The sequence below is a fragment of the Balearica regulorum genome, chromosome 20, assembly GCF_011004875.1.
Source record: "Balearica regulorum gibbericeps isolate bBalReg1 chromosome 20, bBalReg1.pri, whole genome shotgun sequence".
Classification (NCBI taxonomy): Eukaryota; Metazoa; Chordata; class Aves; order Gruiformes; family Gruidae; genus Balearica; species Balearica regulorum.
In genome coordinates this window covers 7,040,178-7,053,760 of record NC_046203.1, presented here as the reverse complement: position 1 = coordinate 7,053,760, position 13,583 = coordinate 7,040,178, and the positions used below count along the sequence as shown (strand labels likewise).

At 52.9% G+C, this 13,583-nt stretch overlaps 2 protein-coding genes and 1 non-coding gene across 3 annotated transcripts; 2 read left to right on the top strand and 1 right to left on the bottom strand.

Moving 5' to 3' along the window:
- Nucleotides 1-59: 59 nt before the first annotated feature.
- On the top strand, nt 60-149 carry TRNAR-UCU (transfer RNA arginine (anticodon UCU)). Its single transcript is given in 2 exon segments — nt 60-96; nt 114-149. It is a non-coding gene; the product is annotated as a tRNA-Arg (tRNA).
- Nucleotides 150-1,791: 1,642 nt separating this feature from the next.
- Nucleotides 1,792-7,824, bottom strand: COQ4 (coenzyme Q4). Its single transcript, XM_075772339.1, has 7 exons — nt 7,720-7,824; nt 7,405-7,583; nt 6,834-6,930; nt 5,051-5,153; nt 4,576-4,705; nt 3,590-3,683; nt 1,792-2,962 (listed from the first exon to the last, which is right to left on the bottom strand). Exons 1-7 carry the CDS (start codon nt 7,806-7,808, stop codon nt 2,800-2,802), a joined length of 855 nt encoding a protein of 284 aa, XP_075628454.1. The 5' UTR covers nt 7,809-7,824; the 3' UTR covers nt 1,792-2,799.
- Nucleotides 7,825-7,834: 10 nt separating this feature from the next.
- Nucleotides 7,835-12,376, top strand: TRUB2 (TruB pseudouridine synthase family member 2). Its single transcript, XM_075772338.1, has 8 exons — nt 7,835-7,988; nt 8,090-8,206; nt 8,329-8,403; nt 8,923-8,984; nt 9,297-9,378; nt 9,979-10,051; nt 10,493-10,629; nt 11,405-12,376. Exons 1-8 carry the CDS (start codon nt 7,895-7,897, stop codon nt 11,692-11,694), a joined length of 930 nt encoding a protein of 309 aa, XP_075628453.1. The 5' UTR covers nt 7,835-7,894; the 3' UTR covers nt 11,695-12,376.
- Nucleotides 12,377-13,583: the final 1,207 nt, after the last annotated feature.

The window sequence follows — 13,583 nt, the reverse complement described above, 5'->3', positions numbered from 1 at the left end:
GGGCGGGGCGCGGGGCGGTGCGGCGGGAAGAGGCGGTGAGGGCGGCGGGGCAAAGCGAGGGCTCTGTGGCGCAATGGATAGCGCATTGGACTTCTAGCGTGGTGACGGGAGTCATTCAAAGGTTGTGGGTTCGAGTCCCACCAGAGTCGCATTTTGCCGCCGGGGCACAGGCGATCGCTTTCGGGGTTCCACGACCGCAACGGGCCGGGGGGAGCCGCCACCCCCGGCCGCTGCCGCCGCGCAGGAGCTCCGCTGCCCTTGCGGTGGGGGGGAGCCCCATTTTCGGAGTGGGGCCGGGTGCGGTACCGGGAATGAGGGGCAGACCCAGGCGGGGAAAGGAGCTCCGGGACACAGCGTTCCCCTGGGGGTTAACAAATGTGTATCGATCCCAGCGGGTCTGTGCGTGGTTCAGCAGCAGCATCACCTCCTACTGTAGTCATTGTTATCCCACGCACAGGCATGGATCACTGGTGGTGAAGCTGCCACGTGTCCACAGCAAATACGTCGTCGTCCCCCCCCCAAAAAAAAAGCATTTTCACATGGCTTGTGTCTGACCTGCCAAAATCACCCCCGTCCCCCCCACCACCACGCTGCATGCCTTATCAGACTCAACAAGCGGCGGCTGTGGCGAACAGGAGCTGCGGTGGCCGTTACGCGATCTGGCTGAGCAGATGCAGTTTAAAATTACATTACGTGCCATTTCTGTAGCGCTGGCACCAGCTCACCAAGCAATATGCGGCTGCGCAAAGGCGGCACAACCGCCACCAGCAGCCTGAGTGTTGTATGGCCATGCTAAATAACCCAAAGCGCAGCAAAACCCTCTCTCACAACCATTATTTCCCACCTTTCCTTGACTGCTGCTCGTGGCTCCTGGAAGCAGCAAATCTTTGCTTCCCTTTGGTTTAACTGCCCTAAAGCTCCGACACGTTTCTGATGCAGAAAAGCATATTTCTCGGTCATTTTAGGGCCAAACGCTTCCTTCATCTCGACCACTGCAACAGGACAAACCCCACTCTGTGCATTTTACGGCAGTTGAAGGATGTATTTATATGACATCCTTTATTATCTGCTTGAAATAACTCTGGAAGCCAAGGGGAGGCGTGAGCCCAGTTTGGGAGAAAAACCCAAATTCTGGCTGGTGGGAGGCAGGGTGGAGGGAGAAGTTGAAGCAGGGAGTCAGGGGAAGGTGGAAGGAAGCCAGTCCCTCTGCCCCACTGTCTGCTCTTGAATGTAGCCCAAAAACCAAGAGTTTTCCCCCTGCTCAGCCTCCTGGGACGGAGCAACTCCAACGCCCGCTCACACCGTCAGCCCCTGCTCCTGCCCGTCTATTCTAGCATCCCGGTGGAGACTATGATGGGGCCAGTGAAGTTCACAGTGGGGCAACGCCATGTCCCCCAGCTCCACAACTCCTCCCCAGGACCACCAACGACCCCCGAAGGACCCCAGTCAGAGCACCCCCTCCCTCCCCTAGGAACCAGGATCACATCAGAAAGTCCCCAGCCTTGCCACCCTCCCGTTCTTCCTCTATCCGGGCCTTTCTGCAACGACCACGCAAGGAGCCACTCAACTGCCCAACGCCCCCAAATTCCAGTTGGAAAGATGCAGCTTCGCAGCCTGCTTTGTGCCCCGGTCCCCAGGGATGTGCGGCCACACACATGCCCTGCCATCACCCACCACTGCAGACAAAGAACAGCAGAACCCACTGGGGCCAAAAAGGGCTGAGGTTTCACATCAGATCTCCCCCTCAGAAGGGGAGATGGGGCAGAAGGAAATGGGTAACAAACCACAAGCTCCACCATGGATTTTATTAAGCAAGAAAGAAGTTCAACAGCAAACCCACACGGATAAAGAGCCCCTGGCCTCTTGGCTCTCTGCCCTTGTATTCGACAGTTCTGCTCTCCAGCCACTGGCAGTCTGGAGCTCTGTTTAATTAACCCAGACATCAATCACTCCCAGACGCAGCGCAAGCACCTGTCATTTCTGTGCTCCCAGGATTCAGACTCTTATTCACAATCGCGTCATTTCGTTGCCCAAGGAGGGGACAATTCCGATTGAAAACCCAGCACAATCACATGGATTTCAGCATTTTTGATGGGAGGGGACTACAGGGAGACATGGCAGCCTGAGATCGACTCTCGAACAGCCAATCCAGCAGGCATAATACCCAAAGGTATTTCCCTGCCTGCTCCCGTGGGCGTGCAGTTGTACACCGCCTGGTCTCCAAGGCATGAGGCACATCCCATATGACCCATCAGGAGACCAGTTAGGCACCAGTACAAGATGGGATTTCACTGTTGCACACACCAAACCTGCCTCTGGGCTGCTCTGTAAATCACTGGTTTAGCTCCAGTCCAGGGTGGCCCCAAGACTTTAAGACTCGATCTTCCTGGGGAGGGTGGGAGGAGGGATTTACCTATACAGCCCTGGAGTTGCAGAAGGTCAAGTTTGCTCTGGTGTGTTTTAAACCAGCTTTGTTCCCTCCCATCCCAGCATTTTGGAGCATCAGTACCAGAGCCAGCAGCCAGACTCAGCTGGCAAAGGCATGGCGGGACTTGACATCCCTCCACCAAACCACAAACACCAAAAAGGGTCAAGTTTTGTCATGGCACATGGAAGTGCCACTTGGCCTCTGCCAACAGGAGGGTGCCAGTTCTTGGCAGGAGAAAACTCAGCCCTCAGGTCCATGGCGGCTGGTAGCAGAGCCGCGCTGCGCTCCCAGGCAGGAGGAGATGGAGCGCGGCAGGGGGCGGTTGCTGCCTGCCAACAGGGATCCCCTGTCCCCTCCATGTCCTTGAGCTCTCACACTCGAATGTCTGGGGGAGGGAAGATGCCGATCTCCTCCCGCAGGGACTCCACTGGCTGCTCCCAGCGCTGCTCGTAGTAAACATTCAGGATACAGCTGGCATTGCGCCCACTCCGAATCGCCCAAGGAACCAGCTCGGTGGCCAGGACCTGCAGCTTTCTGGAACAAAAGACACAGACGGTGACAGTTTTGATTTCCGTGTTTTGTTTCCGCTTTCCTTCTCCAAGTCTCTGGCAGATGCCAACCTCATGTGTCCCATGTACCACCCTCCGCTCCTCTAGCATCCCTTCTACTTATCTCACAGGGGAAACTGAGGCACAGAAGAGGACAGTGTGCCAGGACGGTTACAGTTGGCAGCAAACCCAAGACCAAACCTCAGGTTCTGTAATCCCCAAACTGTGCTGGGCCACCAAAACAGATGTGCTGGGGCAGGGAACAGCTGCCAGCATGGTAAGGGTCCTGCTGGCCCTCAACACATGCCTGGTCAAGGGCAGCCAGGCCTGCGCATTGCTCCTCCTGCCTGGCACAGGAGATTTGGTGCTGGAAGCAGACGAAAGCATCAGGTTCTGCTTCAGTGACCAGGCAAAGCTGTGCCTCCCGCTGTCACCTCTTCCCTGGGCCACGGGGGCAGAGCAGATGGGTCACACAAGGGATTCCTGTATGAATTCCCCCCAGCAAACTAGCAGTGTCCCCTCTTCATCCCCAGAGGATCTCTGAAAGCATCACCCAGGCTGGCACATCCCCAGGGCAGAGACTCCCTCCTCATTGACCAGCGCCGGTGCCTACCGTGCACTGAGACGGACGGGGCCGAACGCTGCTCCCAGGACACACATGGGCAGACCCGTCTGGATGGCTTCAAACCACTTCACCACGACCTCACCTGGGAAGAAGCAGGGAGGCTGTGAGCAGGCAGGGTGCCCAGGGCAAGGGCCAGCCAGGGCCACGCGGTCCCGCAACGCAGGCTGCACGATCTGCTCCTTCCCAAGGATGGCTATGCACCCGTCCTGTCTGCCTCCACGGCAGGACTCAGGAATGCTTCCCAAGTCTGACTGTGGCCTCATCCTGTGCCAGGATGAGCCCGGTTGTGTACCACCCACCGGAGAGGGACAGCCCGGGGCCCCCCGGGGAGTAGCACTCTGCAGTTGATGCTCCACGAGTTTGGGGGACACCTCCTGGGCAGGCTGGCTCCCTGCAGATCTTTAGCAATGCAACTGCCAAAGCCTGATCCCCGGTGTGGCTCTCCCTGTCTCTCAGCATGGGACAGACCTTTTACAAAAGCCGCCAGGTCTCAGCCAAAGCCTGCACAGGAGACTTGACATGCCGGTTCCTGCAGGTTCACCAGCAAGGCTCAACTTGTGACTTGCTATTGAGTCAGACACAAAACGAGGGCAAAGGACATGTGGACGCGCAGATAAGGAGCAAACAGGAACCCCCCCGCTTCTGCCTTCACTCAGAGCTTGTGAAACAATCCTCCCTCGGTGCCACCCTCCCTGCCAGGCAGCAAACACCCACCCACCCACCCACCCAGTGGCTGCCTGTACCCAGGGCTCGAGCAGAGCATCTCCCAGCTGGGGAAAGGTGACATCCCGCAGGCTCTCGGTCACCACAGAGCTAGCCATGCAGGACAGTGACAATGCAAACCTCCCCACACATGTCCCCAGGCTGAGGATCAAGGAGTCCAACTGGCCCAGCCCGCTTCATTCCTGGGAGACTTGGCTGAGCACCATCAGTGAGGTTTGGCAGCACAGCCCTCTGAGCCTGCTGCTGCTCACCTAGCATGTTGGTTGGCATGCCCAGGAGGGTGTGCATCAGGTCGTGGACTTCCCGGTACCGCTGGATCACGTATGCCAGCTCTTCATCATCAACAAATTTGGGTGGCATCCGAGTGTCCGGAGAAACCTTCTGCAAATCCAGAGAGGTCCAATTCAGCCCCTTCCAAAACCTCAAGTTTCTGGTCTCATTCTTTAATGAACAGAAATACGTGGCCCCCTCCATCAGCTCATCTCCCAGCCCTCAATGATGGGGGTCAGTATCATTTACAGAGATGAAAACTAAGGGCCATGCAACACTGGTGACAAATCCATCATCGTCCAACACCCAGCATCTCATCCCATCTCGACTCCCTGTCATTCCCGGAGGGTTCCCCACAGGTTCCTCCGTGGCTCCCATCTCCCTCTAAAGCGCATCCGTGCTCCCAGCGCAGGAATCAACTACAGTCACATGCACCCTGTGAAACCCCACACTCACATTGTCCTCCAAGAACCGGACGTACTCTCGGCCCAGCGTGCCATCTGGCAGCCCCCGCAGCCTGGCCATGTCCAAGGTGGAGAGACGGATGCAAGGCCGTTCCCTGAAAGCAAAACACAAGTCAGTGAGTCTCCCAGTGAAACCCACAGCATGGGATCCTGGAGAAAAGGAGCCCCTGGAAACCCCCATCCCCTCCCTCTGCCCTTCCCAGGCATTTTCCTTGCATGGATCCTGACTGCTCGCTGCAGGGGTACATCTGTATTTTTATCGCTGAGACTGGGACACAAATTGCTTAAAGGATATACCTGAAGCCTTGGCAATAAAAGAGTGCTCATCTTGCACCCCTGTAAAACACTGGTGTCCTCTGCACTGAAATGCTGCCACGTGGGCTGCTGGCCAGGCACAGCCCTCAGCAACAGCCAGACCTGGGGGAGCAGAGCTTGTTAGCATCCCTGCAAAGCAGCCAGAACTTCAAAGGAACAACCCTAAAGAGAGGAGGGAATTTGTTCTAAACACAGGTTTAATTTCTCTCCTGCTCAGGCTTTCACCACCAGCCACATGGCAGCTATGCACGGAAAGGTCTCCTCTCCAGGTTGTTGGCAAACAGGTGTCCCACAGCCCTGGAACTAAACAAAAGCCTTTTCTTTCCATGCAGAGGACAAATTCTTCCCATGATAAAAGCCCTGGAGTGGATCCAGGAGCTGCTCAGCTCCTGGAGTGGAGGTGCCAGGGAGATAAGCAGGACTCGCAACAGCTTCACCCTGGCTGCAGAGGCATCCTTCTGTATTTGGTGTCAAAGGGACCTCAGCAGTTTGGAGGATTAAAATAAACCACTTGTGTGCACAAATCAGACCACTGCAAATCCCTGCAATACCATGGGGCAAGGTGCAGCTGGGCACATCTTTCCCCAGCCCTCGGCGCCTTTGCTGTCCCCTCTCCCTAGGCAGTTCCTCTGGGGCTCAATCCCATCCTGGTGCTCCATGTGCTTTGCTGGGCCAGCGTCTGGAGCCAGGATCAGGCTGCTCTGCACAAACATATGGCAAAAATCAGCTTTTCCCAAGCCCCTTTGTGGTACAACCCGAACAATACACAAGCAGCAGGCGTGACACGTAACAAGGAGCAGGAAGCAGGCAAGCAAATAAGCAGTAAGATCTTGGTTAATAAGAGACTCATAAAGTCCCTCCTGGTCCTCAGCCTTGCTGTGCTCGATAAGTCCCTGCAGACATGGAAGCAAAAGTGATCAAGTCTTAACAAGACAGACAAGAGAAGTGGCCTCATTTCACAGCTTGGGGAGATGCTGCAAGAGCCAGGAAAGAAAATATAGAGGCACCTAAGGACGAGGCAGACCAGCGGAGACGAAGTCTCCAACACAAGGAGAAGCAGCAGCAGGTGCAGGGGAGAAATCCACAGACATGGTGGGTTTTCATCGCTGCTCAGCATCCACGTCCGTGGATTTGTCTCCTGTGCCTGCTGCTGCATCTCCTTGCGTTGGCACCTGTCAGTTCCAGCAGTGAAGCAGAACAGACAGACAGCAGCGCCTGAAATAGGGCTGGGCCCAGCGAATGCTGTGCTCTTGCCCTTAGACTTGCCACAGGGTTCTTGTGATCGTTAAAAAAAATAAGTAAAATAAACAGGATTAGAGCTAACAAAATGCCCACGTTGCTTTTGAGCCAGGAAGCGCATGGCTCTCCCTTCACGGGGCCCAAGGAATGTGCTTGGCCTCATGTCTCCCTCCCCACCATGAACCACACCACGAGGGAGGGAGGGATGCGGAGGGACGCACTGGAGGATGCGGTAACCTTCAGGGTGGTGTTTCATCTTGTCTCGCAGGTTGGGCAGGGCAAGGCAGCCTGTGGTCTCCCCGAGGACTGCCACCATGTCTGAAAGAGAGACCAGAGAGTGACCCAAGAGCAGTTTTTGCAACACCCATCTGTTCCTGGTTTGCAGGTGAGAGAATGGGGCAATGAACCCCTTGGCCAGGAGCAGGCAGGAAGCCTGTGGCAAAGCAGAGACCCCACCAAAATGGATCTTCAGCCTCAGGGCTGCTCTGCCCTGGTGTCATCTGCAGGGAGGGATGTAAGAGCAGGCGTGAGGCCTGGGTGACCAAGGAGGAATGAGATGGGGCTGGGTGGCATCACAGTTGGTCAGGAGGAGATTGCTGGGGCGTGTTTGGGGTTTCTCACCTCATCTCTTCAACAGCCCCTGCCCTGGGCCAGGTCTCAGCCCTGCACTTGGCCCATCACAAAATGTCTCATGCAACAGAAGGAGAAATAAAGTCCCTGGAGACACTGGGCAGGAATCGTTGGGCGTTAGTAAGGACCCCGGGTGGAACGAGGTCCCCCAGCTCAGCTTACCGTGTCTGTAGGGGTCATAGAGAGCCATAAACGCCGAGCCGGCAGCCAGCAGCGCCTTCTGCAGCGGGCTGGTGGGGATGTGCCCGGGGTACAGCTGGTAGCACCCTTCCTCCTCCTCCTCCTCCTCCGCCTCGCTGCGTCCCTCCCGGGCCCGTGGCTCGGTGTGGCTCAGACAGGCTCTGCCTGCGGGGAGCGGGGGGTGAAGGACCGGCCCGGCGAATCGCCAGGGCCCGCGGGGCACGGAAACGGGGCGGGCGCCGTCCGGACGCCCTTGGGGCTGCCCGCGGGGGGCGGCGGGGATGACGGGGAAGGCACTTGCCTGGGGAACCGGGACCCGCCCGTAGCAACGGGACCCCCACCCGCACCGCCGCCCGCCGCATCATCACCATCATCATCATCATCATCACACACAACCCACAACCCCCCCCCCGCCACCGCCTGCCCCGGAAGCGCCCGGCGGGGCGGAGCGGGGCGGAGCGGGCAGCGCGGCATGGCGGTGCCGGGCGGGCTCTTCGCTGTGTACAAGCCGGCGGGGGTGGCGTGGGACCGCGTCCGTGGGGCGGTGGAGACCGCGCTGTTGCGCGGTGAGCGGGGCCGGAGCCGGCGGCGGGGACACCCCACCCCCCCAACCCCTCCCCGGGGGGGGCTGCCGGCCCCCCCTGACCGCTCCCCGCTTCTCTTGCAGAGCTGAACGCGGCGCCGGGACGCGCCCCGCGGCAGCACGTCCGCTTCCTGCCCGCCCCGGACGGGACGACGGGGCTGGTGGCCGCGAGGGTGCCGGTGCTGGCCGACCACCCCCTCGGTAAGGGCCGCCGCGGGGTTTCGGCCTGGAGGGGGGGCACTGGGACGGGGCGGTGGGAGCCCCGGGGCGGTGGGAACCCCGGCGGGGGCAGGGGACCGGCACCGACGCTGTCTCCGTTGCAGTCCGAGGGCCGCGGTTCAGGCGGCTGAAGATCGGAGCGGGTCACCGGCTGGACATGAAGGCCTCAGGAGTCTTCGGTGGGTCTCATCTTGGAGCGGCACCGCGTCCCGCTGGCTGCGAGGTGATGGGTTTCCATGTAAAGGAGTGGACGCTCATCTGTTACGTGGCAGCACCCCCCAGGTCTCAAGCCAACCAGACAGTGGCAATGGCAAGACACAGGAGCGATCCCTTACCCCCAGCACACAGCGCTTTGCTGTGAGACACCAAACTTCTGCCCATGACACCGTTAGTGGTGTGCTGCGTAACCCTCCATCTCTGTTCCATCACTTGAGTTGGCTTCACTGCGGCCAGCATTGCCAAGCATTTGCCCCAAAGTACCCAGGTGGAAAGCTTTGGGAAAATCCAAGTTACAGCCTTATAGTTTTAATGACAGGCAGTAATTTGGGGGTTTAATTGCATTGCTCAGACATGACTTCTAAGGAGATACGGCCCTGTCCAGGGGGGAAGAAAAGTAGCGTGAGTGTGCAAAGATGTAAATGCACATCAGTAACTTTCCATGTGGCTGAATAACGGGTTCTCTGTCTTCTGTGTTTCAGTACTTGGCATAGGCCATGGGAACAAGCTACTCACTCATCTGTACAACTGCCACCTGACCAAGGTAGGTGATGGCTCTGAACAGCCTCAGAACATCCGAGTGCAGTGGCACACTTCATTCCTGCCCCGGATGGTCCTTGCGACGGCGATTCTGCTTTAGGGTCTCAAACCCACCAACGCTTTTGAGAACTTTCCGGGTCCAGAATTTCATCCTTCACGTGAGCATCCACACGTGGCCGTACGAGCAGAGGACGCTACTGTTTTCTTGTCAATATTATCATAGCCTGCACTTCCTAGCAACTGCATGGCAGGATATTGCTATGCAATTGTTTGGAGTATTTCTTTGACAAATTGCACTCTTTTGCCCTTCTTCAAGGTTTACACTGTTGGTGGGCTGTTTGGTAAAGCCACTGATGACTTCTCAGACACAGGGAATCTAGTAGAGAAGACAACATTTGGTAAGAAACTTAACTGGTGTGTTTATTAAAACACCCAACAGGACACCAAACAAATAGGATTTTAACTGCAAAGCATTTCACCTTTGGTGAATCACTGGTAAATTGCACAAAGATAAAAAGGATACCTTAAACACTTTCTAGTTTTTATTTGTACATACAGCCACGCGCAGTCCTGACATTGCAGCCCTGTGCTAAATACAACTGCAATATATAGAAAGCCAGTACGAGTCCTGATCACAGTGGTTGCTACTGGATTGGGTGGGACCCAGATCTCTCCATAAATCGTACCTAGAGATAGCAGTTAGAAGCTTCCATCGACTGAAACTCTTCAAATGCCTGATAAGAGAAACTGGTGTTTCTGAACTCAATTAAGGAAAATCATTCTTCCCTTTGTAGTCCAGTGCTGTGCTGCTCTGTGCATTACCTGGGTACAGCCAGAAGTGACTCTGCTAAAGCCACCTCTCGGCGGGTCTCATCAGCCCACTTTGATGTGACTGCCTGCCAAAGGGACCGTAATACCCTGATGGCACGTTTCAGGCTGCTGTCTCTTCCCGGTTTCTGGATGGATAATTGAGACTTTTTCTACCTTAATATTTGCAGATCATATCACAAGGGAGAAGCTGGAACGGATTGTCGCTGTCATTCAAGGAACAAATCATAAGGCCCTGCTGATGTACGTATCCAGTGGGGAAATGCAGCTGACCTGATCCGACTGCTGTTTGCTGGTCTTTAAAACAAATGAGATGATTTTGTTTGCCATAATCTAAAGTCTTTAAAGGTTGGAGTGCTAGACAGGAACAGAGAAAAGTTACTCTGAGTGGTCTGAATTCTGGTGAAAGGTTGCAGTTAAGTGTCCTTCTTGTATCCGGAAATCTCCAGCTATTTTAGGACCTATTCGCTACATTAGGACCTACAAAAATATCTTGTAGACATGACCAAGTACCTCCCTCCCAAACTGTGCTATGCTACTGACAGTATATAGCATTAAAATGTATGCAAAGACAGTTTTAAGAATAAAAATTGCAGCTCTGCTTTATTGGGGGTGGAGATATTTTGAATTCCATTGAAGAGATGTACTAAGTGTCTGCTCTGCTCCTTTTTTTTCTTTTTCCAGGTATTCTAACATTGATATGAAAACACAAGAGGCATACGAGCTGGCTGTCAAAGGGTTGATTCGCCCCATGGGAAAAAGCCCTCCAATAATCACAGCGATCCGATGCCTCCAGTTTGCACTTCCAGAATTCCAGCTAGGTAGGTCTGGTACAAAATGTTCTGGGGAAATTTGTGTATATATTATGGCAAATAAGTCAGTAAACTTCAGTTTCTTATTAGCAATTTAATGCTAAATGAGTTGGTGAGAACTTTGTATGAACACAATTGTAATTGGTAATCCCTGAAGAAAATTTAATGATTTGTAATTTCCAAAGTTACAAAAGCATCTCCTTGTTACATGAACTCTTTAGTGCCGTGGAAAGATTTTTTTTTTGCTAGGGTTAGATCTGGAACTCTCACAGTACTGAAGCTAGAGTACATCAAGCCAGCTATACGCCTAGCTCATACATTTTTCCCTGCCAGTTTCAGATCTAAGACTGAGGCAAGAAAATTTGCATAATGAATATCTATGGGGCAAAAGTCTTTCTTATCCCAGTGTTTCAGTGTAATGCATTTCAGTGTTGGTTTGGGTTTTGTTTTTTTTTAAAGCGTGGTTTGCTTTCCTTTTCTCCTACTCCTCACAAATTATTTGTCTTATTAAAATGGTACCTTTTCTTATCGCCTTTGAAATAACTACATTTTTACGTTACTCTCCTGTATCTATGGGTTTGTTTTCTAAAACATTCACTTTGGGAGGTGCTAAGACACACTGCAGCATACCAGAAAATCATAATCCATCTGTGCTGTATCTTAAATAGTCTCTTCTATCAAACCGGTTCTTTCAGCATAACTGAGTGATGTCTAGATTTACAGACAAGGTTTGAGTTTGTGTCAACGCTTTGCTTCCTCTGACGGAATCTCTCTGTCCTTCTAGAAATCCATTGCCTGCATGAGACTCAGCAGTACCTCCGAAAAATAGTTCATGAGATTGGTCTGGAGCTGAAATCATCTGCTGTGTGCACACAAGTGCGAAGAATACGTGACGGCGTTTTCACACTGGATGATGCACTCCTGAGAACACAGTGGAACCTGCAGAGTATACAGAAAGCAATTTGGGACTGTCAGCTTAAAGTGAAAACAGAATTAGAGAAAACACTAGGCCATCAGGATAAAAGTCTTCTTCCTAAGATGGCTGCGGAGATGGCCCACGCTGCAGACAGCTGAGTGCGTGCTACGGAGGGAACGTCCACAAGCAATCTCAGTAGCACAATAACACAGCTACATGCTGACAGCATGATGGACAGCAGAAGGAAAGAGGTTAATTGCAGTTCACTTCCACCCTTTCCTTGAGATGACTTTAATCAGAGAGGCATTTTTTTCAGTGACAGGCTGTATAATTTTTTTTTAAAGCATCGCAAACAGTTCATTAAAAGGAGTTAGCTGTGCCAAAATTCCTGTTGACTTCAGGAACATTAGGTTGCTAAGGGATATAAAAACCCATCCCCAAATTGTTTAGCAGCAGGAAATACAGACAGCCTCTTACAGAGCTGTATTCCCTTGATTGCACGGATTTGTTTGTTCCTTGCAACTGGCAGCATAACTTATCTAGTATATGGATTTTATTTTCCCTCTGTTGTCCTATTTTCTTTCCATTAGCCCTGCTTTCAGACAAATAAGAGCTCAAAATCAGACTGAGAGAGGGATGTGCAGGAGAAAACACAGCTTACACAGAGCAATGCAAGGAAATGGTTATATCCAGAGTAGGCGTGTGTGATCAGGAAAGTGGCTTGTAATAGGGACTGATGCATAAGAAATAAAACAGAAAGTGACCTAAAGGGGAAGAGGATGGTTCTTGGCTCAGTGCTGAGCCGTGAGTACACTGACTCATTAAAATAAAAAGACCATGCTGTGTGGGGTTTTTTTTCTCTTCTGAGAAACAAAGGGCGTTCATGGGGTCTGTGGTATCTGTTCTGCAGCAGCTCCATGCAGACAGCTCTGTAAGCTCATTATAGATTGATCTGACTTGGCAAAAAATACTCCTTTCTAAATTTAAAGTCTGAAGTTACACTTACCATTATTGGACTCAATATTTTTCTAACTATACACTTAGAGTGTTTGGAGATTTACTTCTAGAAATCGGTAGAAGAGATTTGTTCTATTCCTCTTCTGGATTTGGACAAAGGCCAGCATATTTTATCTTCCAGCTAGCTGTTAAGGTACAAGAAGTAACTCTGGGAGGAGCAATAAGAGGGGCTGTGATGAAGTACCTTAGTGGCAGAGTCCTGTCCTGAAGCATCCCAGGAGTCATTAACTTTGACCCTGGAATCTTTCAGTTGTTCTGGGTTTCCCGGCTCTGCGGCAGAGCAGCAGTGGAGCGTAGCTGCCACCATGTGGCATGTTACCGAGCCAGCTGTGGAGCCGCAGGGACTCCCCAAGGACAATTTGCTCTTACCTCAGCTAGTTGGTTCTGCATGCGTTCATCCTCTGTGGACAAGGGACTGGGACCAGGGCACCTTCCACGGACAACTGCCTTGTGCTAACTGAAGCGTACACCCGTCACCACAGAAGCGTGAGTTCTGGAGCTGGGCAGAACGCTTGCAGGGCTACAGCTGCAAGTTTTAATACCAGTGCTCCTGCAAGGAAGTGAAGAAAACATGGTCTTCTCAGTCCTTAAATTACCTTCAAAAACTTTGGTAATGAAGTATACTTCATTCCACGTGGCTTACACCTAACGCAAACTGAAGGAATTTCTGTACGTACTCCCCATTGCAAAAAACATTTCCAGTTACTTGTGCAATTGCTAGATGGACATTTTGGTTGGAACACTCCAGGCTAAACCACTTCTTTCATGTAGAACATGCCAGCCGAAACAGCAACATGGGTTTTGAGAACAAAGTTAGCATTTCCTGGTTCTAGCCTCCTCGTGACTTTTCCTCCCCTTAAAATTACTCCAAAACACAGTAGTTTTCCACACTTGGCACAAAGCAGTTTATGGTGGGCAGGGTATACCTGTAACCATGCCCACGAGTCTCCATTCTCACATGGCCCCAGTAAATACCCTCCAGAGAAGCACAGCTGTACATTAGCAGAGACTTACTTGAATGAATCACAGG

What these genes read in the sequence shown, in the direction of transcription:
- COQ4 (XM_075772339.1), bottom strand. Translation starts at nt 7,808, where the DNA reads ATGATGATGATGATGATGGTGATGATGCGGCGGGCGGCGGTGCGGGTG. An exon ending in GAAGGTTACCGCATCCTCCA is followed by an intron (nt 5,154 to 6,833) that starts GTGCGTCCCTCC and finishes TTTTGCTTTCAG; the next exon opens with GGAACGGCCTTGCATCCGTC. An exon ending in CATGCCAACCAACATGCTAG is followed by an intron (nt 3,684 to 4,575) that starts GTGAGCAGCAGC and finishes GCTTCTTCCCAG; the next exon opens with GTGAGGTCGTGGTGAAGTGG.
- TRUB2 (XM_075772338.1), top strand. Translation starts at nt 7,895, where the DNA reads ATGGCGGTGCCGGGCGGGCTCTTCGCTGTGTACAAGCCGGCGGGGGTG. An exon ending in GCTGGCCGACCACCCCCTCG is followed by an intron (nt 8,207 to 8,328) that starts GTAAGGGCCGCC and finishes TCTCCGTTGCAG; the next exon opens with TCCGAGGGCCGCGGTTCAGG. An exon ending in AATCATAAGGCCCTGCTGAT is followed by an intron (nt 10,052 to 10,492) that starts GTACGTATCCAG and finishes TTCTTTTTCCAG; the next exon opens with GTATTCTAACATTGATATGA.